Below are 26123 nucleotides of genomic sequence, written 5' to 3' on the forward strand. Positions count from 1 at the left end.
ACAAAATTTACCCCTAGAATCTCTGATGTTTTTTTCATTTCTTGTTTGTTCACATATATTTTGTGTGTCTCCATCACTGTAAATACAATTTTAGGTTAAGAACATTTACAATTCACAATTTCAATCTTACATTCTTCTTAGACTGTAAAATGGAAACTCAAACTCACACAGCTGTTATAAGGCTAAGATAACGTTTCATATTCTGAGCAATTACATTCCACTTGAGCATAGTCAGCAGCTGAGTGAAAATAGTGGAGATTCATATTTTGAACTGAACTTTCATACCTGCCAGAATCTTGATAAGTGGAAGCTCTAATGTGCAAAATAAGTTCCACAAACCTTGAGCCTGTAAAGTAAGATATAAATCCATTCTTCAGTACCAGCTAACTTGGATCTCAAAACATACAGTAGTGTCATTAGGCAAACGTATTTTCCAGTGAGCAGTGTTTCACTTTCTGTATATTCCCTTTTTACATGACAACACTGTTTGTGGCATGAAATACTACTTCGTGTAAAGTACAGTATCTAAATGCTGTCTGCACACTTCTTTGTGTGGGGAATACGAATTTTGCAACAGTAACCATTTTGTGCAAGAACGCTAATAAAGAAATATATGTACACTTCTTCTAAGCAGTTTAGTTTTAAAGCAAGCTTCATATATTACACACAGTTATCCCTTTTCCTTTGTTCACTTGAACAATTAAACAACAATTCATAATTCATAATTTGTTTTCATTAAGGAGAAAATAAGAGTTGAAAGGGTTATGTCCCCAAATTACTTACAGAGAACAGAAATTCTGGTTTTTTCTAACCACTGAAGCAATCTGACTTGTCTAAAAACTCTTGTGGGCTCCATGTCACTTTGGTATTTCCCTGCTGCCTCCCTTCATGGATTGTTTATCATACTGCTGGGCCACTTGGATATTCACATTAATATGGCTCCATCACCTAATGGTCTAAGCCCTACACCTGCTACCAGCAATGTCAAAGACAATCCCTGGGAAACTATGATGCCCCTTCCATCAGAACCTGGGCATATCCCTAAATTCTGGCACTTTTCCAGGTATATGATCACAGGCAGAAACTAAATACACACATCCCATTCTAAACTGCAATAAGGGATAAAATAGAAATAAAATAGTTCACTTGGAAGGGACCTACAATGACTGTCTAGTCCTGCTGCCTGGTCAATTCAGGGCTGACTAAAATTTAAAGTATATGATTAAGGGCACTGTCCCATTGCCTCTTAAACACTGACAAGCCTGGGCCACCAGCCACCTTTCTGGGCAGCCTGTCCCAGCATGTGACCAGTGCTTGGTTAACACAAACTAGAACAAAAGATATGCTGAGAGTTTTCATAAGCAAGGAATTCATAGAAAAAATATCTATACTATGTTCTACTTCTTCTAGTACTTTTAAGACAGTAATATATAGATTTTTAATACTAAAAGAAAAGTCAATATTCTGAACCTTTCCTGTTCTCAGAATCTTCATTTAGTTAAATGTAGTAGGGGAAAAGTTTCTCCTAAAGATTAACCTTGACACCATCTCCTTCTACAAAAAAATGGCAAATTTGATGGGCAATTTAATTTAAGTGTTGACTGCCAATATAAACCACTAAGGACTGAAGCATTGCATTATTCTCATTTGAATGAGAAATACATTGTTAACTCTCTTTAATTAAATACTTACATAGCTATTCCCAAACAAATTCTTTTTGTCTTACCTTTAAGTCTTGAGCAAGGTCCATCATTACGTTATAAAGCTTCGCCAAGTTCACACCTAAGTTTTGATACTGATATAAATTTTTTTTAAAAATCAATAATTTTATTGCTAACACAAAAATACTTAGAGTATTATCTTTTAAAAAGGTATAAATTGTAAAAATGTGCTCTTATCTTTTGTTAACATTTTTGAAACATTGTTAGATCTCTTTCAAACCCAAATCATTAACACAGCACTAGATCACGAACATTCCAGATTTTGCCTGTTCCTATATTTACATTTTGTATCAAGTACAGAGAAATATAGTACTGATAAACTGCCTTTGACACTGAAGTCAGAGTTCCCTTAGACTTGTAAAAAGAGGAAAAATTCCTTGCATTCTTTTTTTCATATTAGTACTGACACTGCCAGAACTGTTCAGTTCCTTCCCTTCTCTTCCAGCTGTGTTCCACACAGCACCAGGTCACCTCCTTCAATTGGCTAAAAAAACATTTTGAAATATATACATATACTGAGAATGACTGTTAGCTCCAAGAACATGACCACTAAAAATAAACTTAATAAAGACTGAAAAACAGCAGGCTCTGGAAGGTAGGATGCAGAGGGCTGTCTTCAAATCTCAAATAGGCAGATCCACCGGTGATGATCCTTGTTCTAAAACACTCTAGTCCATACTGCAGCAAAAAGTCAACAACCTGTCTCCAAGAAACCAACTTGTTCTGGAACAAACGAGCTGTCTGTGAAATACAGAGAGCTTGCTTGATCCCTTTCTGGAGGTGGAAGAGAGCCCAGTGACAGGCTTCAACTGACACCTAAATTCCTCATCAGTAAATGCAGCGATGACATGACCAGCGCAATGTTTAGCACCTGCTCCAGCAAATGTTTCAGGGAATATGGACCATGACCACTTTGGCACAGCACCAAATAAACAACAGACAAGAAACAAGCAGCACATCTTCATGCCAGAGGCATGTGGGTGAGTTGTGGACTACAGAATAAACCATCATATGTCATTCCAAGTACTGTGGTAGGTGGACAAGACTAGCACAAGACAGGAAGCTTCACTCAAGTAGTGAGGCACAAGATGATTTATCACTTACCACTGATCCCTCTGGCAGTATAGACAACTGTTAGGAATCTACCAGTAAAAAAAGATTGAAGAGATAAACCTGGCAAAGAGCCAGGAAACACAGGAAGAACTGGGACTCACTGACCAAAGAGAAAAGCCAAAAGGGAAGGGTGAGAGTGCAGGTGACAATTTAAGGAATAAGGAAAGGGGGGGGGGGGGGGGGGGGGAAATAATCACAGGATGTTACAAGGAGGCATTAACTGGGAATTGAGTGAACAAGTCAGCATAAAGACACTGGAGATGGCTGGGGAAAGGAAATAAACGAGACCTGAAGTAGGACAGGAAGGAAGTAAAATTTCAATATTTAACTCAGAGCTAGGAATCAGAATGACAAAGTTGAAAAATAACTAAGAACAGATGTGATAACCGAAGAACAAAGACTGAGTCAAACTAGGGGAAGAAACAAGATTAAGGATGCTGACTCACAGCAAGGCCATCACATATAGAAATAGCCACAGGTAACTTCTGTCTGTTTGCTTGTCTATTCCCTACAATACTAACTTAATTCATGAAGTAGCTTCTGAACAACTGCAGATTATAGCCAATGCTTTTAAGTAAATTGCCTGATTTTCTCAGAAATGTCTGCACTGATGGGTAGGGGCCAATACAACCAACCTCTGTTTATGCTCTAAGCCCACTTGACATCTGTTTGGTCTATATCCTACAAGTCCTATAATCGTGGTGCAATACTTGCTCTGAATGAGCAAGGTCTCTGAAAAGTGAATGGCATAAAAAAACCCAAAAACATTATTTAGGTTGCTCTACATCATCTTATCCTTCAATCAACCTCTGAAAGTTAATGGGTCTACAGTAGATCACCACGGCCCAAAACAGATAAATATTTTATATACATTCAGGAATTACATTTCAACAGAAATACAGAAGACATTTGATATGACACAGGAAGAACTTTCCATAGTGCAGGGGATAACATCTCAAGAAGTTCATCATGAATTCTCCCACACTGAGAATTAAAATTCACAGATTTTTTTCATACATATGCTGGAAGGTTCACATTTAGCTCCCTGCTGTTTCTCAGCCTATGATGTGGTGTCTTTACCAGCTGTGAAATTTAGCAGAATTATTAATAACAATCAACTAAATACAAGCTACGGTGCACAGGAACTGGAGAACACAGCATTAGACATTTTTGGCAAGGAGAGCTGGAAATCATTTTGCACGAGGTAAAGAGAAAAAATATAAAATTGTGTAGCAATTAATCATGTTACTGAACTTCAGTCTTAAAGGAAAATATTACAGCTGTTCCTGAAGAATGAGCTCCCATCTTGCCAGATGCAGTAAAACCTCCTCTTCTCCCCTTTCTTTAGATTTCCAACATGTAACATTAATATAATTTTCTTCTATTAAAAAGCATTATCTATCTTCTTTTGCAGTATTTTCTAAGCAATAGCAATTCTGTTATCATTTCCTTCCCTTTTTAACCCAGCCACAAACAATTGAAAAAAAAACTACTTACAGATAGATTTCTCAAAGTGCCTGTATCTGCATTTTCTGCTCCCTTGGAAAAAGGCTTTTCAAAATACTTCTGTATTAAACACTGAAAGGAAGGAACTGTGTCGCTGGGGTTTATCAGCCATGCTGCAATCCTTGGATCTAACACGACACTATTGGCAACTACAAAAATAAATTATTCAAAATAGTTAAATTACCTCCCATAGTGAAAAATAGCTCTAAAGATTTGCCCATCTTTCCTGCATGCACACATCATAAAAGGACAAGCAGTTATTCTACAAAACTATTAAACATGGAATTTGGAGCTGTAACACATGGGCAATATCATGACTACACAGGAGGAAATTCTGTCTTGCATATTTTTGAAGAGTGTTTTGTGAGGTTGGGGTGGATTTTTTTTGGTTTGTTGATTTTTTCAAGTTTTCAAATAAAAGTAAACTTTTGTCTCCTTAGATTTACTGTAAAAATCTCCCTTTTTTAGAACTGAAAAACTTCAAGCTAAAATTTTGTGTTTTTTATGAGAGTCTCCCTCTGGTACAGTTTTCTTACTGTTGTTAACTTGACTGATACCCACAAAATTACTGTTGGGGATCAAGGAGAGATTTACTTCCAAGCAATCAGACCAGGACTGTTAATGTATACATGAATTCACATACGGGTGCACAATGCACTGTTGCCAAAACTCAGAACCTTTTGTCCTTTAGCATCATGTGTGCTTAGACTGCAGCCTCATGTTCACATAGAGGGATAGGATGGCACTGTAAGCCCAGTGCTGTTTCACTTCCCTTTGAACTACAGTCTCAACATGTGTCCTGCAGTTCTACAAAGAACAGGAGAAACTAGTGACTGCTTTGTGAGGTATCCAAAGATAAACTTAAGTATCCTCTTCAGTAATCCCTAAGTAAATTCAAATGATGACCTACAGGTACATTTATAGAGCTCCATGCTACACACATAACATTGCAGACTCAGTTACCTGGAAGTAAATTTTAATGTCCACTATGCAAGTTACAGCTACAGGACTACTCTAAAGATAATTTTAGGGGTTTTGTTTGTTTTACTGGAGCTTTGTTTTTTCATAGTAGAAATCATGTGTGACAAGGCATCACGTTTTGAAGTTTAAAAGCCTAGACAAGAATTATTTTGATTACTAGAAACTTCAGATTCAAATCCCATGGATCAGGTAGGATATAACCTCACAAGCACTTCCTGTGTGTACAAGTTATAAAACTGTCACTATTGCCAGTTCCCATTACAGCATTTCTTTTCCCACCTTTCCCATTCCCAGTGCTGATTTTTTTACAGATCTTTGCATCAGATTTTAATCAGCAGTTTACTGTGATTTACTGAAACTTTTTAGATGCTGAACACAAGCTGCTGATTCTCCATAGAGGGAACCCATCCTGAAAGGTCATGTGTACTTTTCTAACTCACTCAGCAGTGATTTGATATATGCAACAAAAAAAAAAACAAAAACAAAAACAAAAAAAACCACATTATCTTTACATCTAATGTCTGTTGTTTGTAGGTTTGTAGTTGCTTTTAAATCCATAGAGAAGAGTCTTACTTGTTTCTGTCAAAAGAACATGGGCCCATTTAGGTGATTTCCTAATTCTGACAACTATGAGCATTTCTGGGATTTATTTCAGCCCTCCCTTTGAGCAGAGGAAGTTTTTTTTTTTTTCTAGAGAATACAAAGTAGTTTGACCTTTTCAGCTATAGTCAGGACTGTGTTGAGAGCTTTTGTTTCCACTGGAAGCTATCCTTAAGTTACTCAATGATTTGTGCCTACTCTGAGAAGAAAATACATTATCTTGACATGGCAAGCCTCTGGTCACAGCCTCCCCCAAGAAGGGCATTCTTTTTCAGGGTACTAAACTCTGTTTTCCAATATATTACTTAAACCACCAATTTAGTTATTTCCACACTTAGAGCTTTTAACAGAAACACCAATAGCACAGAGATTACAGGATGAGACCATAGATTCAATACTTGCTTTGTTTCCAGCTGATTTCATTACTATAAATTTGAAGTAGAGTCCTCAGGAAATCTTTAGCATTGAAGCAAATTACTGGAACTTTGCACTGTAGCATTTGCAACAACACTTGCCTGCACAGAAGCAGTTCATTAACACACACTATACTGCTGAGATTTAGTCAATCTATTTATTTTGTTCTTTTAATTATCACCTAATACTAAACAGTTAACCCAAGACATTTCCTTAATCCTGTAAGAACAGAATACTGCATTTGAATATTAAATTTTCAATTCAGTAATACTCAAAGCTATGTTCTATACGAAATTAAAACAACCTAGCAGATATGCTTTATCATGTATATAAAAAGGAAACAAATCCTTGTTTAACTCCTGAAGTGCAATCTTAAACCAAAACACCAACTGACATCCCTGTAATACTTCAATATACCCAAATAAGATCACAGAGGCTAAATTGATGTAGCATTATAAAACACTGATTTAAAAGTTACTAGGCAATCTAAATTGCCATAACTGCCATGTGTTAATATGCTGTTTAAATCCAGAATGCTTCATCTTTATCATGTATTTTCACACCTCTTGAAAATGTCTATAATTCCCCCATTCATGATATTTCAAATAAATATAAGCAATAACATATATATTAGTATATAGAGTTACCAACTATGTTTATTTTTTTAAAATAAGTTACATTTTGGGCAATATAGAAAACTAATAGTTTTGATAAAACATTTTTGATGGTATGAGTCCACAAGGGTTTGGACATATTAGAAATCACACAGATCACAAGGTACTGCTGTATGCATTATAGATCTTACAATAAATAATTACCCATAGGTTTCATCTAAATGCTAATACTCTTAATTTATCAAATTTTTACTGTTCATATATGTATATGCTTTACTGGTATGTTATTCTCAGTTCACAACAATCTATATTCAAGCTGACAACATGTTATTGAACTTGTCATGTAACCCAAATACGACAGCTGAAGAAGCTAAGTCATGACTTGTTTCAAGCCATGATTTCAAGCAGTGGAAGAGATGCAGCTAAGAACCAAGTCCCACAACTTGAAATTAATGTTTTGCAATTTAATAACCCAAATTCAGCAGTTTACAATAGGACAGCTATTACTGAAAGTTATAAAATATTCTGATGAAGTTTTAACATGCTAAAGTACTACATCCAGAAATCAGATTCAATTCTCATTTCTCCCTTTTTGACATATGATTTTCAAGCTAATAGGAATAAAATGGACTTTGGTTATAATAACTAAGTTTAAAACATAGTCCAATTTTTATTAAAATTTAGTGCAAGTATTAAGTGGATACATAAAGCCTTTACTTCCAAAATTGTATTGTATTATTATTGAATATTAGTAAAACTTCATTTGGAATGTCAAAAACCATTAAAAAAACCCATGCTAAAAAAAAAATTAAGTATTAACAAAGCTCAGAAAAGGTGCTTATCACAATAATGTCCATCAAAAATGTACTAGCTAAGAAATGGAAGACAAAATACAAGAAAGATAAACCTGGACAAAACATTCTTTGGTGCTGTCCAGCTTTAACTGCTCGTAATAGATTTGCAGGTGAATGTAAACAGGTCCTACCAGAATCCCAACTTAAAGTCTGCAAGGGCTGCAGTCAGTGATATGCTGACCCAAAGGAACAGTCTATTCTTATTTGGTTTCTATTAGCCAGACTTGATACAGAAATAACATGGCCAAAATGAAATTCAACAAGCCTGACATGCAAGGAGATTAGGCCTGTGCTAAGTAACCAATATCATTACTGCTGAAAGCATATGTAAAGCAAAACAGTATTTTTTCCTACATACTCTCACCAAGAAAATTTCTTGTGAGCCTGTTCTTGCTCCCAGAGAGATGACTGTTCAGTTTTTAAATAAATTAATTTATCATTTTCATTAGCAGCATTCCAAGTACAGCCAGTTGATGTGTGACTGGGAGGACAAGGCTGATCAGTCTGATTCTTCACCAGCACAACAACTCCTTTTACTGATGAGGTCAGGGCCTGTGAAGCATAATTACAATAGTGTTTCCTCTGACTGATTTTGTGCAATCCTATAAAGAAAAATTCCCAAACATTTTACAATATGAAAGCTATTATGTACACTAATACAGTTACTGCATACACCATTGACAGAGTAGAGGAGCGTGCAAGTGTTTCAGCCTTGAAACAAAAATACTAGTGGTTTCCTTTTCTCCAACTTTACTTGGTAATTTAAAATAAAATGTAATCTAACTGTATATTTTTGGTATGCCACACACATGTGTTGCCAATGAACATGGGTTTGTGACTATTAGTCACATGCACATTCAAATGCTTCTACAGAACTGACTCTAAACAAAACCCATCCTTCACTAACCTGCTCTGAGTTGAGCTGTGAAGAACCATCTTGAAATATCATAGTAGTTACAAAAGCTGCTGCCTGTTCTATAGTTGCAAGCAGTTCACATTTTTCTTCACATCCTAAACTGCTGATATCACGAGGATACTTTCCAGAAGACTTTATTTGTCCAGGAATACAGCTATATCTTCTTTCATGTGAGAACATGTAGGTATTTATATGCAATCTTCTTGTTTTCTCTGAACAAGATGTAGACACATTTTGCTTTCTTTTAAGAGGAATAACTATTTTCTTTTCCCCATCCTTCAGGTTTTTTTCTTCTACTGAAAGACTCCTTTCTTGATATCCCCATTTTGGGAAACCTGAATCCTGGTAACAGCTCAATATTTTGGTATCTTGACAGCCAAGTATTTCATCCATATGCACTGTCCTGACTATCTGACCAGCAGTTCTTTTATCAGTTGCCTTTAATATGGCAATTCTGGAATCACAATCCATCTGGGAAAATCAGAAATTTTTATCAAACCAATTATTTGACTTATTAGGAGAAACTAAAAATTGCACAAAGTTAATTTAGACAAGCTTTCAAGAAAGCAAAATTCTATTAAAACTGTTCATACTAACAAAACAGAGCCAATTTAGGGGAACTACATTACATAAACCAAAATTTAAGTAAGTATCAGCAGAGATTTTGTTGACATATATTGTTTATATCTATAACCACTTTTTTAAACCTAGAATTAGTCCAACACAAAAAATGGCAAATTAACAACCGTAAGATGAATCTAGTCCAGTAGCTTGTCTTCCATAGTGACAAGGTTATTATTGTCTGAAGAGGGAATAGTCCCTTCATCTTTAGCTTCAACATTCAGAGCTCTTTTCATGACAGCTTTATTAATCATAGAATTTTTGGCAAGGGACTTTAATGACTGGTTTGGAATTTCAAGTACGTGAATCAACTGGATCCCTTCAATCAACTTACAGGCTTGCAAGACATAAGAAAGTTGCACTGAAGAAGTATTTTGAGCTGTATGAATAAGTATTATATTCCAGTCCGTTTAATCCACTATACCCAGAACAGTTTTCCTACTCCAGACAGTCCCTGGATCCCTTTACAGCAGCATGCTACTCAGCAGCTTTAAGGAAGATGCTGCATGGTAGTGCTTGAATTCTACTCCTTCATCCTTATTTCCTTCAGAAATTTCCTTGGTATACTACTGGCCCTAGTACTTTTTTACTATTTATTTTGCTAGTTTCTTCTACAAACTCCTCAGCTGAAATAGATCCTCTGCCTTGATTTCATGAACTAGGACTCTAGAATAGCAATCAATGACCTTTCCAATGTAAATGTGTGTTTAACTATTTACAGATTCACATCTTCCCTCAATACTTTTTATGTCTCAATCACCAATAGGCTTTAGAGGAGCTGGCAAGCTTTCTACTCCTTTAGAAAGGAGGCATTTGAAAAAATCATGTATTAATGATGCATTTGCTAGCTTTTCCTCAAAGTTATTTTGAACTATACCACTGTATATTTCATTTAACTTGGTCAAATGAGGCAAGTATAGAATAATACAAATTCTGTTAAGTTCACATTTTTGCATGATGACATTTTTAGTATCCTTCATACTGTCTCTTAGCCATACTACTTTATTCAGACACAATTTACTATTCATCTCAAATCTTCAGTATTCTGCTTTGAATAAATCCCTGTAACAACCTACAAATGTTCTGGGTTTGGAGGGCAATTCCATATAATTTCTTTTAAAAGCTTCTTCAATTTTATATCATTTTCTTTTTGAAAATTAAGCATTACTGTCTTATCTATCTTTCAATGCCTCCAAAAGATTATAGTCTCTGTAAGAGCACCTGTCAGCAGGGAAGATTTTGGACCTGATCTCACACAGAATCAAATAAAAACATACTTTTCTCGTGAATTCCCCAACTGTTCCAAAAAGCAGTTGTCTTCTAATTTTCAGTTGGAGCATCATACATGATCCATATTAAGCTTAACTCCACAGGAAAGTAACTGAAGTCTCTCATAATTACTCTATTTTGGTCTCTTTTAGCTCAATCCCATTCAGTTCATCTGCTGTCACTACCACTGCAAAAACTGAGACCACCTCACTTCAAAAGAACCACAAGGCCCTGCAAGGCTCCCTCCAGTCCCCAAGATGAGTTTTTACTGATCAAAGGCTACTGTGCACCCCCATCCCACCTGTATTGAATGAGCCAGAATGACAAAGCCAGTAAGTTTGGGGCTTTTTTATGATTTCACAGTATTCCTCAACCCAGTTCCCATATTTCCAAACCTTGGAACTATAGGGCCAAGTGATGAAGAGACTTAAGACTGCTTTAGACCATATTTCACAGAATCAACTCTATAGCAAAAGTAGAATTACAAGCAAACAGGAAAAGGAAGCTAATTCAGCTTCTGCTACTACCAAAATGAATAGTGTCTGTTCTGAATGAAGACAAATTAATTGGATTTATGCAATGCTAATCAAAAGGTGGGCACTATAGTTATCAGAAGGGGGAAAATCACACCACAGAAGGGCCAAATGTTTAAGAGTCATAGAAAGTCAACTAATTCACTCAAGTGTATTCTCCAGTCAAACTGCAAATAGTTTTATCTTTTAAAACAGCAGAATTTAAATTAGGACATTCTACTAATTATAGAACCAGGAATAAGCAATTCTCTTTTAAAGGTTCAAAAAATACTAACAAAGCAAATTAATTATCAAGTCAGAATAATACAGCTGGAACTATAAGTAACCACAGAGAGAAACAGCAGCTTCTGTGAAGAACTGCTCTTCTATTAGAAATAATGACATGGCTGGATGTAGAGAAAATTACTCACAGGATGTAGTTTCATAATTTATGTCAATGTAGGAGGATCTCATTAGATGCAGTGAGTCAAAATTAGACTGCCATCATTACAAAAAGGGGTTCCACTCCTAAGCATGAGCATCCACAGCTGCATGAGCACCTGTGAGCCAGTGTGATTTGTAGGAAACTATCTCATTCTACACAAGGCATCAGTTTTCTGCATCTTGAGCAACTGAATGGAATTCAGTGTGCAACATGCACCAGAGCCAGAGTAAGGAATGCTGTGAAATTTGCAGCTGTGATTAGTTGCAGCATCTGCAGCTCATCTATCAACTTGATGGATTTTACAAGCAAAGCTTGAGCTGGGGCTGCCACAGTTACCTGTTCCCACGCATGTACTGGCACGCACTCACAGGTACATCAAACCAAATTCAGAGAGACGATTAAACCCAAAATTAAGCTTCCTAATACAAAGTAATTTTTCATATGAATCAGCTCACTTTATGACTGTTCAGTGACAGCAGTGTTGGAATATTTCTAAATTCTGGTGACTGCCTGAATGTGGCAACCTCATTTCTGATGGATCTGTCATGAAAGACAACTTCCTGTGAAAAGGGAACAGAAGTTGGGCCCGGACTCTCATAGGTAAATACAGACCAAGTGTAAAATAAGACAGAGGAAGTTACCTGAACTATGACTGTACAAAATATATCATGATAGAGCTTGTCATGAAACAACAAGTCTATAACTTCAAACCTGCTACAAAAAGACTGCTTTCAGTGGTTTTCAATCTTACAAAATGCTTGCCTTTTCATTTCTCAGATGTGCATCCTTATCACCTTGTATATTTTCCTTTGTCTTCTCTATACCTTTAAGAAAGAAGAAACAATTTACGATACAAATGAATCTGCAAGCAGTCCATATAACTTGGGTTTCATACAGGGTTATATTACTGACACTTTTACCAAAATGGAAAGAACTGTAAAAAAATTTCCCTCAACAACCATTTATCAAGTACTCATGCTTAAAAGGGCCCTGCAGGTTCCAAAATTTGCATATGCAAAAGAATGTTCTGTCATCATTAAGAAAAAAAATACTTAAAATTCACTACAAAGCAGAAAAACATTTTCCATGGTATTCAGAGGAAGCATCACTGTAATTCTGTATTTCTGTGAATATCCCTCTTTCAAGAAAACACAACTTATTTTGATCATAGTAAAGCTGGGGGTATGAGCATGAAGGAAAAAAAAAAGAAAAACCCAAACTCTAGAAACTTTATACAGCTTTACTGTTTTCTTGGGATTCAGCAGCATAAAACCTTTTTTTCTATAAAGCATTATTTGTATTTCAGTTTAGCATATCATGTTCTACAAACTGACCATGTTTTACCTGCAGGGGATAACTTTTTCACACTGTTCATCTTGCAACAGAATAGGCATTTTAAGACCAGGTAAGAGAGAGCAAGGAGAATTCAGACCTGACAAACTGACAGGAAGATAAGGTGACACCAGTCCCACGAGGATCAGGCCAGTTACCAGTGCTGGGTCTGACACTGGGCACAGCACAGCTGGGAGTCTGGGCCCCCACTGAACTGCAGAGACCTTTAGCCCATAGTTCTGAAAGCACAGATGCTGCAGCTCCAAGAAGGCTTTGCAGATGCACCTCAGACTCACAACCATGGCAAGTGAAACCATTAGGACACACATTTCTTTTCTGCCTTAACATTGTCCACAAGTCCCAAGAAGAGAAGTAAAGCCTGGAATGAAGGAGCCGGGGTAACAGGATAGCACTAATTCCCTCAGTGGGTACAGAAAGAGGAACAGGGAAAAAGAGAACTACCCTGAAGTGCAGGTCTCTCCCGAGTTTGAAATTAGCTAGGATTCCTTTATGTCCTGATTATCTTATTGCCCAGCCAAAAGACACCTCACAGGCAAAGCATGTATTTTGTCCCCCCACACTGAAGTACAACACTAAACTGCTGCTGTCAGCTATCAATTTGCATTACCAGCAGCAAGATACTTTCTGAAACAACAGTGGTGTTAACCAATGTCAAATAAAGCATAAAGTGATCTATTTCAATTTATTAGAACTGTTTTTAAAACACTTGTCTGAGCAAATCAAGACCTTTGTCTACAGAAGAAAATAAGCTTATTTCTGCATGTTGGTGTAAGTGCATAATCAGACATTTAGCTCCAGCTCAAACGTCTAACCTAAGCTGTTAGAACAGCCAATATGGCACAGCTGTGTTTGTAGCTTCAAACCTTTTACATTTCATTTTCTTGACACTTTCTACAACAAGATAATAAATTAAGAATGATAGTATCTGAGTTTACATTCAGTGCTTTTAATTGCTTCACAGCTAGACACTTTTCCTTGATAAATCCAACCCCCAGAGAAGACAATGAGCATTACATTTCTCTCTTCCAGCACACAATAATCAGTATGACAGGTATTGAAGAGATCTGCAACTTGCCAGTTTCTGAATTATGACAAAGCATCACCAGATGGCAGCAGAAACCTGTCCTTGCCTTCCAGCTCCTCAAGCCTTGATGGAAAGATTAGAGCTCCACTGCCAGGATAACCACAGAATTTTACCTAGGCCAACATTCCAGATATTCGCTCTATTTGAGCCCAACATTTACCTTCTGAAGACAAACATTTTTTCCATTAAGTAGAATTAAAAATTTAAAAATCTAATCTCTAAAACACAGTTCAATGCAGTCTGAAACACGCCAACTAACATCAGAGGTCTGCAGTTGGTTTTGGTTTTTTGAGAGGCAAACTTTTTTACAGAGTCATACCAAAGCTATATGTGTGTATGTGTGTACATATATATATATATATATATATATATACACACACACAAATATCTGTGTGTAGGCAATGACAAGGTAGGAAGAGAAGTAAAATATCAAACTGAGGCAAGAAAGAGATAGTATTGTCTTTAAAATCATCTGGGTTCTGGTCTCAGACGAACCACATACAATGTAACATTTTAAAATTAACTCATCCCACATTTCTTTAAATGTGTATCACTGATTTACCAGGCTCCACTGATCAATACTTTACTTGAAGTGGAGCCCGAACATTTCTATATAATGTAGCTGCAAAAAACACAATGTGCACAGGAATAAATGTTAGATTTAAAGCCCATTGATAAGAGAATATTCCAGGATCTAGTTCTCAGGAGAAAATAGACAACTGAAATTAAGCAAAACTCTTATTTCTTTCCAGAGCCACAATTCGACTGACTGTGACTTGCACAGAACTGAGAATAAAGCCTGCACCTTGCAAAACCTCCCTAGTAACCACAATGTTCTAGATGTGCTGAGGCACTTCTAACATTACCTAATTTGTTCTTTCACTGGGACCTTAGTTCACTCTTTCCCCTAGAATTTCACAAGGAGCACACTGCTAATGAATGTGTTTTAAGGACAGACATGACACTGGAGAGTCATAGGTTTCCCGTTAAGTTCCTAGTATCTCCAGTGATCTTTAAATATCTAGTCCAGAGTCAAGTTAATGTATGCATCTAATTTATGACAATGTAGTACTTAAGTAACAGTTTGAAATTCCCATACAGTTCTGTACCACACAGCAGGAACAGAAAGAAAAAATTAAATTGGTGGTACCATTTCTTGCAGTCACTTAACACTGAATCAGAAAAGTCACAGCAAATGTCACAGTTACAGCTTAAAATTCCTTTTCTAAACCTGAAGTCTCACCTTTTCCTCTATTTAAAAACAAGGAATAGAGGTTTGATATTGCTGTGTTTCAATTTTTCAACAGAAATACACAAATAGACTAATATTTACTCACTCTGGTTATTTTCTCTGTTTGTTTGAACTTCTACAGGAATAGACTGCAAAGCTGTCATAATCCTCTGAGCAATATCAGATAATGGCACTTTAGAAATCTCACATCCTATGTACCACTCCATTTTTAACATTAAACCTAAACACAGAACACACAAATTATGAATTAATCAGGGCCTTAAGTAACATTCACTTATATTCTGTTGAAGCTAAAGACAAAATATAGTGAACACATTTAAACATTCATTCTCAATGGAAAATTACATTCGCTCCCAGACATACTTACCAGTACTGTATTGGAAATAGAAATGCAATAATTTATAAAAACTAACTTATTTGAAATAGTGTTTTAATACACTGATTAAAAAATCAGCAGTCCTAAGTTCAGCTAACTTGTACTAAAAAAAAAAAAAATCTGACAAATAAAACAAGAAGTATGTATGTCTGAGATACTTTCCCCCTCCTAGCATCTTTAAACTCGTCTGTATCTAGCACATGCCTACATTTATTGTTACAAGTGCTTGGATTTTATCAGGAAAAACACAAATAATTTTCAAGTAATTGCCAAAATTAAGCCAACACAAGACCAAAGAAACAAGAAATACTATCACAATATACAGCCATTAGTTACGTGGTGTTTCAGAAAATACTTTCCATAGAAAACCTCTACTTTCTTAAATTTTGTATAACTGATGCATTCAAATATTGCTATAAATCAGTAACTTCAAAATTGCTACTGTAGCTTGTCAATTTAAGCAACTGGTAGGCAACATCTATAGTCTCCACAAGCTTTGACCTCAGCTACTGTTGTTGTAAATGTTATCCTTTTCTGAAAAGGAGCTGTTTTTCCAGCTGACCTGTTAAAATCCTGTAATACCTACAAAATACTTGAAGAATCCCTAGGTACAACACACACTGGAGAATCACAAGTAACAGTGTCCACACTGATGAATTCTTGTTGTTTTACAGTTAGATCAGAAGAACGTGTAAAACTTGACACAAAAACAAGAGAAATATCCAACACTTTCAAAATATTTAAAGGATCCAAGCTGTACAAATCAATCACTCTAATCCAAATCTGCTGTTGACTCAATTATTCCTATACAGGTGGGTAACTGGAATCCTGTTACTCTGGTCTTCTCCCACTAGATACAGTGCATGAGCAGACTGTCAACCACCAGCAAGCAGCAGTTCCTCTGCCTACACAGAAACACTTTTCTTGGCTCAAGACCACAGGTATATTGTAACTTAATACTCACAAGTGCAAATAGCTGCATCCAGTTCAAAGAGGAACATCCACCACACTGCATTAGCACTGGCTATATCTGATTAGTAACCATGGAAGGAAAGGGTGAGGTGGAATGGCTTTCTTCTCCCTGACATTCCAGGAGTCAGAAGTACAATCCTTCCCCACACTCAACTCCTCCTAACTTCTATGACTAAGAGAAACACCTCTTTCCTACACAGGCCTAAATTACTCCCTGACCTCTCAGGCTGGGAAGCAGCAGTCACTGCCCCAGGGACAGATCAAAATGAGAACCCATCGGACTAAATATAAACAAGACACCATGCTTGAGAACAGGCCTAGAAAAACCCACATAGATTCACCATAAATATTAACCACTCTGAACTGAATTGATGGAGTTTGGCATTTAATAATAAACACAAAGTATAAACAGCATGAAATCCAGACATAAAAACACCCAACCAGTAAGCTAAAAAAATAAAATTGCACATTTCAAAATAAGTTAGAATCACACAGAAGTTAAAAGTCTGCCCTCAAAATAGTTTTAAGACTAGTGAATTTAAACTAACATACTAACTTTCATCAACATGTACAGTGCCTGAAAGCAGGCACAGCTGATCCCATCAAAATGGAATAGACTGGAATAGAGATAAAGACTTATCATACAAGCCCATTTAGTTTCATTGGTATATTAGGAAGCCATATAAAAATTTGATAAACAGGCTAACAATGCACATGAAAGCACAAGTATGAAAACATCAGCACTCTGAATTGAAATACCCATCATTATAAATTATAAGGCAAACTCAGAAGTGCAAAAGACAAATTTAAAATTCTTGTTCATTGACAAGCCCAGTATAAGTATGGACTGGTTTCAATGGAGAAGATAGGCCATAAGTTAAACTAAGACATATTGGAATGGTCTTAAAACAGATGGTCTTGGTAGTTAAAACAGATTCTGGTACTCCAACACATTTCTAACAAAACCAAGTCTTCTTAGAAGAACTGTAAGGGAAACCATCACAGAGTATCTGCTGCCTTTGAAAACTCTCCTCTTCACTAGAAGTACATTAACATTATTGTTCCAAAATCTGGAATGTCTTCTCCACATTTACTTTGCAGTTCAATCAAAAGTTCTTAGCATGCAGAAAGACTTAAGGGTATGACACATTCCTATTGATGCTATGTTGTGCGCAGCAGAAATGAACACACAGGCCAGCAGAAGAGCAGCCTGAATGTACTTCTTTCAACTAACAGTTACTTTGTATCCAAGCATTCTGACAAAACTGAGATTGAATTCAGTGGGCAGAAGCCATAAAGCACCACAATCTCAGCTGGTAACAGTGGCAGTTAAGATTCACTGCAAGGACAGCTAAGTGTCAACCTTGACAACCTAATGCTTATTATTCCATGAACTCATAGACAGTTTACATTAACATTTCCCTTTCTTAAGGGTACATTGCTGTTTAGACATTAAGAAACTCCACTGGTTGTGAAATTCTCGTTTTCCAGGCCACTGGCTTTAGCCTGAGACTGCTGTTCAAGCTTCTCCACCATCTCTTTTAAGTGCTCTTCATCTCTGAAAAAATGCACATACAAGTCTCTTTCCATCTGATGTAGCCTATTAGACTCTAAAAAGCTTCTCTTCGACTTCAGATCAGCAACCAGATCCTTAAGGAGATGATTTAGTTCATCTAAATCCACTTCCAGTTGGTGAAACTGCTCAGTAAGTTCCTAAAAAGAAATAAAAGACCAAAAAAAATTATTACTTTTCTATTGTTAATACACTAGCTGAACTAGAAATATAAAGGGTTTTTTGCTTTGGGAAGCCACTTGTTATAATCAAAAAGTAATCACAAAAAAACAGAAACAAAGATAGTAAGGAATTCCATTCTATTTATGTAATTTTTGAGCTCCATGTAACAGAACTCATACTGTATTATGCAAATGTAATTTTATTTACTTGTTGACCAGATGAGTTAAGACCATAAGAATCTGAACCTGACCTAGAGAGATGAGTGAAAGACATTTTCTGTCAATTACAAGTCTTCATTGCTAGTCAAATCTTAAAGGAAACAAACAGAAAAAAGCACAACAAAATAGCCAAATCGATTTTATAATTAAATCATTAAATACCAGCTACAACTTTCCCAACTGGCATTCTTATGATAGTTCAGTATATGCAGACTAATTTTATTCCCTTATTAAATGAATTGCTTTTCTTGAGAAACAGTAGCAGTAGAGCAGGATGTCATATTATAAGATGTAACTTCAATCAATAGGAATGTGCAACCCCTAAATACCTACAGTTCCAATAACAGTCTCATATTTAAATAAAAACTGTTCTACACATTGCAAATTAGACAGATAAATGTTAAATGTATTTTTATGTAATTAACCAGGAAAGTATTACATAACAGAAGATTTCCCTTGATGCATTTTTGAGGTATCTACAATGATTTTAAAACCGTAACAAGGTGCTTTTAACAAACCCTGTTCCCATTTAAAAGATGTTCTAAACATAACACCTGAGGGCTGTGTAGCAGGACTGTCCTATTACAACCATCCTTCAAAATTCTGGTATTTTTATTTTGTCCAAATGACCCACCCATGGCCAGGCTTTTAAGGGGCCAAAGCGTACCACTGGGGTCTTGAGAGGTAACAGGGGAGAAAAGCCCATATGAAATGAAGAGCAACTTAAATGAGTTCTCCAGTGACATCCTATCCAGACAAAGGATCTCCCACACCACAAGCTTACAGGAATACAGGACTGCACATGCCTTTGAAAGAAATTCAGTTAGATGCAATGGTTTGGTCAGAAACAAAAAACAATATTAATTACCTGCCAGCGTTTACAAAAATCCACCATTTGCCAAGAACAATGCAAATGTTCAGCATCCAGCATCATCATGTTAATAACTTTGTTGCTGCTAAGTGGGGGCAGTTTGCATGTCTAGAGCCTTCACACGATACTTTTAACAGTAAAAGAACATGACACACAACGTAGCAATTTGAAAAAAATCATTAAGGGCTTACTGGACTCCGGAGCTGTATCTGATTTGTTCCACAATAGAGAGCATCATGAAGGGCATCCACATCCTTTTCTAGGTTGGACAAAAGGAGAGACTGCTCTTGAGCAGATGCTGCTAGCTGATCTTGTACTGTAGCACAGTCCTGCTTTAACTTCTGAGCCATCTGCTCCAGGCTTTTGTATGTTTTAAACAACTGTTGTTTTTTACTTCTTCCTTCCAATAGCTGATACAGCCTGTAACAATCAAAGTTAGACACACAAATATTTTAACTTTCCTAAGCACTCTATCATCATTAGTTAAGAGAACATGTCCGTGCTGAGAAGTCAGAGGACAAGTAAGTTAAGTACTGCTGAGGGCACTTTTACAACACTGCTATATCTCCCACTGATTTCAGGATTCCATCTGTATACAGTAGTGATTAATAGGAATCCAAAATATTTCAGAATCAAATTAGCAGCAATGAAATACTAAAGTAACAGTTAGTAAGTACCTCATGAATACAAACAGAAGCTGACAATGTGCTTTTGCCAACTATTTCCTAACACTTCAAGGGCTGCAAAATAAGATCGATTTTTTTAAAGTGCTGAATGAAAGCAGACTTCAACAGCCAATGAGAAATAAGAACAATCTTTGTAACATTTTCAAGTTTACTGAAGTATTTCCTGTTTTCTATCTATGAAGAGACTGCTGAGAAATTCTCCAGTTAGTTGCAAGTCATGCAAAACACAATGTTACACACTATAGCAATCTGTACCTTACACTGCATCTAGAATGGGCTTAATACAATTACAGACAACATTACATAGTCCAAATGTTACTGCCACCTCTGCATAACAATCTTCAGGAGCTGATCCCTGATATAAAATCAGACTGGCTTTATTAAAAAGAGGAGCTGTATTTCAGAAGTAACTGAATGTCTTTCAAGCGTCTTTCAACTCATGTCTTTCTGTTTACAAACCCTCTAAGGTTTTTAATTCCTTCAACTTCCCTTTCCTTTTTTAAAAAAAAAGTAGCCAGAAACATTCAGTGATTTGGTGACTTTATAATAAACCTGAACAAAAATGTGACAAGCTGACACAAACACACAATAGGAGTAAAATTTCTGCCTAATTCTTCCAGTTGTTCACTGTGCCAAACCATACTCAGCTATCACTTATCAATTATTTTAAAAAAAAAACAAACACCTAAAGCACCAGTTTAAAGAAGGAGGAAAAAATCTGACAGAAACACACCTATAATTATTCAACATATCTCATCAAAAGATTTAGTCTTGATGGAAGAGCAGCACAGCACACATCCTTAACTGTATCACCTGAACTTTAAGGAGACTTAGTTATTTAGATGGTGAAAAACCAGACTCCTACATGGGTGCCAGGACAGTCAAACCAGACGGCAACTCAGGCAGCAAAAATGAGCTAAACACACGTCATAGTCCGAAGGAGTCATTCCTCTCTCCTACCACACGGGGGGTTTTTGCCGGCTCAGCCGATGAGCCCCTGCACACAACCTGGGAAATCACTGCTATTAACACCTAGACCTCCAGAGTATCAGGAGGTGCCAGATAAAACAGGCTTGAATTTAAACATTCTTCATGTTATGGATATTAATTAGAAATGCTTCAGCATTATTAAAAAGACTGATAATTGTACAGTTCTTCCTTGGGCAAACCTGAAAATAATTTCAAAGGACAAGGAAGAAACAAGTTTCACATCTTGGAAGGTTTCAGATCTTGAAAATTCAAAATTCTAATTAGCTAGAGCAAGTAAGTAAGAACTTGGCAGCAGGCAAGGCTTACCTTGCCTGAGCCTTCATCTCCCCACTATCATTTCAAAGGAAGTTCAACAGTGACTATAATACTTACCTGCAAGATAAACCATCCTCTGAACTAATAGTGTTCCTTGGCTTTGCCCGTTCAGTTCGTTCAGCTATCACCTGTAGTCTCTGCTGCAACTCATCTGTGCTTTGTTTCAGCGATTCTACCAAATTCTCAAGTTGGCAGCTGATTTCCTGGTGTTTCCTCATCTCCATTTCACAGGCCAGCTGAATAAGTTCAAATGATGTTTTCTGTCTTATCAAATGCCTGCCTACTTTATCTTGAAGTGCAGCATAGCAGTCCTGCCGAGCAATTTGGTGATCTAAGTATTCTTTCACCACTGGGGCAGTCAGAAGTTGTGCATTCTTCTTAAGAAGGGGAAGCAGCTCTTCATTATTTAACTGAGCTATATCTTGTTTAATTGCTGAAATTTCAGCCCTTAAACTAGGTATTTTAGCATCAATGTTTTCCTGTTGTCCAATGCCCTGCATGAAACAAAATATTTGTGAATTTCTTCATGGCTCCCACCATGTCACCTCCCAACCATTTCTTCAGTTCATATAAAATTAGTATATTTATGTTACATTTAGCTACAAAATTAAACGAAAACTCCACAACTAGTTTTACAGAATTTTACAAAATAATGCAAATACAGATGAACAAAGTCCATAATAAATATATTTCAGTAAAAAGTAACTTCATTCTATCACAGGGTCAGGAAACAGTTTGTGTTAAACATGAAAGAGCTGCATTTTATCTAGCATCTATTTCAAGCATGTCTAACTGAAATCTCACAAGCAAACAATTTTTTATATTCAGCTGGATGATCAATACTGCTGGCAGAATCAATCCTTTTCAAATTACTCTAATCAATCAAGTCCTATAAACTAGTCATCCATAAATGAAAATATACAAACTGACATGATGCCTCAAGTTATTCCACGACTGGCATAAGGAAATACCTTTCCTTTCATTATGATTTCTTCACAAATCCCACTAGCCACATCTGCCTGTCACTCACTTGTTGAGAGACTTGTGAGGCTTCAACTATGAGATTCATTGATTTGGTACAAATTCTTGAGTTTCCAGAGCCAGTGAACAACAACTTTTTAAGCTTAGGCTATGCAACATAAACAGGAATACATTTATCAGATTGGCTCCTTGATACCACAAAATTGCAATCAAAGCCAAGATTCTGTTTCTTGTACAAAGAGCCAATTCTAATTTGAAAATTCAAAGCTAAACTGAACTAGAAAGATACTACGAATTCTACAATTTTAAAGGCAGTAATGCTGGAAAGTAGAATTAAAGGTACTGTACCACACTGAAGAATTTCTACCTATGGAAACTGAAGATATTTCACAAGAGCAGTTTTTTGAGCAAGACCCAAACTTCATAAAAGTGCCATTTCACTACATAAAAATAACCAAAATAACAATAACTCAGCAATTCCTTTCACTAGATCCAGCAGAACTTGCCTGTCTGTTTAAAACCTTCTATCACCTTTCATGCCTTACCTTGTCCAAGGACTGCAGCAGGCTCTCCGCACACTTGAGAGTTGAATTCATGCCCTCCTCTTGAGCTTGCAGCTGAATTAGCTGGTTCTGACCACAAATATATGCTGCCTGGAGCCTGGCTACCTCTTGCCTCTCTTCACAAACTTCATCAGTCTCATCAAAAGGGACTTGCTTGATAAAATCCTCAAGTTGAAAGCTGCCTTCATGTGTATCTTCAGTGCATTCAAACGCACCTTTATAAAAATACTTTTTTATGTGTGATGCAAGCGCTGCAGTGCTTTGTTCTTCCACAGACAAATATTTGTCCAAAGAAAGTGTGGAAAAAAACACTGGATGTGTATCCAACCCTTGTTCTGAACCTGGAGCAGTGAAGAAAGAGGCAAATTTCTTCACTGCAGCTGTAAGAGACTGCAGCTCATTGTCAAGCTTCTTATTCGCTGCAGTAAACACTTCCAGCCCTTCTTTCCAATTCTTACGTGCTTCTTCCTCTCTGCTTTGGAATGTTTGTAACACGTGGCTGTTCGTAGTAACCACCAGTTGAAGCTTATTATGCCGATGAATTTGAAGGTTTTTTAACTTCTGAAGAGTTTGAAGTTCATTCTCTAATTTCTTCACTTCTTCCTCTTCTTCCCTGTCCTCCTCTTGGCTACTGTTTGTCGAACTGGTGGGCTCCAAGGTTTTAAGGACTTCATCCAGTGCATTTCCTTCCAAAACAGGCTTACCACACTGGAGAAGATTATCAAAATCCTGCAGTTCTTCTTCAGATACCAAATGCTTCTCATTTATGTTTCCACAAAACCACTCCAAACATGATTTGTCTTCTGAAAACTCAAACATCCAGTCAAAATCTTCTCCATTAAGCTCATCAGCCTTTGGATATCCAATTTTTTTAAGAGTTTCCACAAAATCCTTTCCACAGCTCATGATGAAAATATTTTTGTAATCAGAAAAGATCCAAACACATGAAAAAATATGGGGTATTGTTCCAGCATTATTTTTTTTGCCATTTAAAATGAATATTCAGTATTTTAATAAAAAGAGTCTGTACAGGAAAAAGGAAGTGTCAGATCACAGTAAAAAAAAAAAAAAAGCAAAAACCAACCCTGAATGCTGTTTTTGGATTAAAGTGGCTATTCAAAGACTAGAAACCAATTTTAATTTCAGATATGTTAACATATTTTTTATCAAATCAGGACATATTTTCGTATTATATCCCAGATCATTGCAAGAACTAATGTTTTTCCTTAATTTACACAAACTTAAGAAAACAGTATAGTATCATTAATTTAAAAGCAACAGATGTTATTAATATTGAGCAATTCATTGGCCTGCAAAAGTGATTTTACTTACAGTTTTCCGCACCTTCATTTAATAAAACACCCACGATAATTTTAAATCTTCCAAAATGATCAGGGTTTTCAGTTTGCTCTTAAAACAAAACTACAGTGACATTACACTTCAGGATCTTGGCTATAAGGTTTTTTTTTTTTTTACCTCAACAGCAAGCAGAATCTTGTCTTCTAAGCCTTTGTTTCAAAGTTTCCTCTGAAAATGGAACAAGAAATATTTTAACATATAAATACCTCAACATAAAACTACGGGGTTTTTGATCAATTATAAAAAAATAAAATTAAGATCAGTGTAAAATTATTCTTCTGAAAACAATAACAACTTACAAGAAAAGGAAATTTGCTGCTTTTCTGTTTCCCAGAAGACAAATAATCAGCTTTGCGATCCTAAAGGATGTGTAAGAGACAGCAAAGGACATGGGATAAGTTATCAACAGTCAGGAGGCCTTGTGTGCAATACTTTGGTAATATTAAGGGACTTTATTTAGTTTGATATTACTTATTTGTTTCTAAAACATACATTTCACCAGAGAACCCCACTGTGCCATCCAGCCCGGAGTGCTGAACAAGTAATGCCATTCCTCCAAAGCTCCCCATGCGTCTGACTTAGCTCAGAGGCTACAGATGACTCAGAATGTTGCGTGTCACAGGGCAGCGCCCCAAGCGTCCTCTGCCCTCCGTGCGTAAAAGGGAGGGACGTTTTAATGTCCTAAAAATACGTAAGTATGGGTGCCAAGAAGATGCTGCCACATTCTTCAGTGGTGTGCACTGACGAGGAGCAATGGCCATGAACTAAAACACAATAAGTCTGACTTTAACATGAGGAAGAACTTCACGTTTAGGGCGGCAGGGCATTGGAACAGGCTGCCCGGAGAGGTGGCGAAATCTCCCTCTCTGGAGACATTCCAAAACAACGTGGACGCGTTCCTGGGTAACCTCCTCCAGGTGACCCTGAAGGGGGTGGTACTGGATGGCCTCCAAAGGTCCCTTCCAACCTTACTGATTCTGTGACTCTGTGAAATAACGGGCCCCCACAGAGCCCCGTGCGCGGGCACGCCGGGCCACCACGGCACTGCCACCGCCACCAAACATCACAAACAACTCTGGAGCCCTGAGGGAGCACCCGCGATGCCCGAACCCGCGCGGGCCGCACAAGCGGGCCCCTCAAGGGCCCCGTCCCGCCCCCGGGGCAGCCGCTGCCTCCAGCCACACGGGGACCCCGGCCGGGACGAGAGGTCGGAGAGGAGCGGGGACGCGGTGGCGGCGGCTGCTCCCGTCCCGCCGGATCGAGTCCCGAGCCCTCAGCACAGCTCCATACTCACCCCAGCGCTCTGCTCTGCCGCAGCGACCGCTCGAGGGGCGGGGAGCGAGGAGGGAAATGGCGGGAAAGCTGAAGGGAGCCTCAGGGAGGGCTGAGGGAAAGGGGCGGGAGGGCGGAAAAGAGGCTTAGGGAGGGTAAGGGGCGGCGGCGGCGACGGGAAGGCCGAGGGTGGGGTGAAAGACTCAGGGAAGGCTGAGGGGAGGTTCAGGGAAGACTCGGGAAGCGCCCGCAGCTCGAACCGCCCGCCGCGCGCCTTCCCGCCGCGCTTGCGCGCGCGCCCGCTCCGCCTACGGGGGCCCCCCCGCGCACGCGCGCAGCGTTCCGCCTCGGCCCGGCACGCTCGCCGATGACGTCACGTGGGCGAGGCCGGCCCGGCCCGGCCGCGCTTCCCCTCAGGGCGGGGACCCGGTGGCTTCGTCCCGTCCCCTCAGGCCCGGCAGGTCCGTCCCTTCAGCTCTCCGCGGCCCTGGCTCCCCGCTTCCCCTGCGCAGCACGCGGGAGGGGGAGGA

At 37.8% G+C, this 26123-nt stretch overlaps 2 protein-coding genes across 2 annotated transcripts in view; both read right to left on the minus strand.

Moving 5' to 3' along the window:
- The window catches only part of POLN (DNA polymerase nu), an 88428-nt gene extending 72589 nt beyond the window's left edge, over positions 1-15839 (minus strand). The window contains exons 1-9 of the mRNA XM_062493326.1: positions 15341-15839; positions 12329-12390; positions 8711-9190; positions 8168-8355; positions 6324-6436; positions 4332-4489; positions 1727-1795; positions 286-346; positions 12-76 (exon numbers count right to left, since the gene is read on the minus strand). Coding sequence (XP_062349310.1) covers positions 12-76; positions 286-346; positions 1727-1795; positions 4332-4489; positions 6324-6436; positions 8168-8355; positions 8711-9190; positions 12329-12390; positions 15341-15470 — 1326 coding nt within the window. The 5' untranslated portion in view covers positions 15471-15839. The remainder of the gene's footprint in view (positions 1-11; positions 77-285; positions 347-1726; positions 1796-4331; positions 4490-6323; positions 6437-8167; positions 8356-8710; positions 9191-12328; positions 12391-15340) is intronic.
- A 1143-nt stretch (positions 15840-16982) lies between these two features.
- Positions 16983-25833, minus strand: HAUS3 (HAUS augmin like complex subunit 3). Its single transcript, XM_062493325.1, has 6 exons — positions 25616-25833; positions 24621-24680; positions 22945-24489; positions 21476-21912; positions 19619-19847; positions 16983-18316 (listed from the first exon to the last, which is right to left on the minus strand). The coding sequence occupies exons 3-6, from the start codon at positions 23866-23868 to the stop codon at positions 18056-18058; spliced, it is 1851 nt and encodes a 616-aa protein (XP_062349309.1). The 5' UTR covers positions 23869-24489; positions 24621-24680; positions 25616-25833; the 3' UTR covers positions 16983-18055.
- Between the last annotated feature and the right edge of the window lie 290 nt (positions 25834-26123).

This window comes from Cinclus cinclus, chromosome 5 (genome assembly GCF_963662255.1).
Source record: "Cinclus cinclus chromosome 5, bCinCin1.1, whole genome shotgun sequence".
NCBI classification, from domain to species: Eukaryota; Metazoa; Chordata; class Aves; order Passeriformes; family Cinclidae; genus Cinclus; species Cinclus cinclus.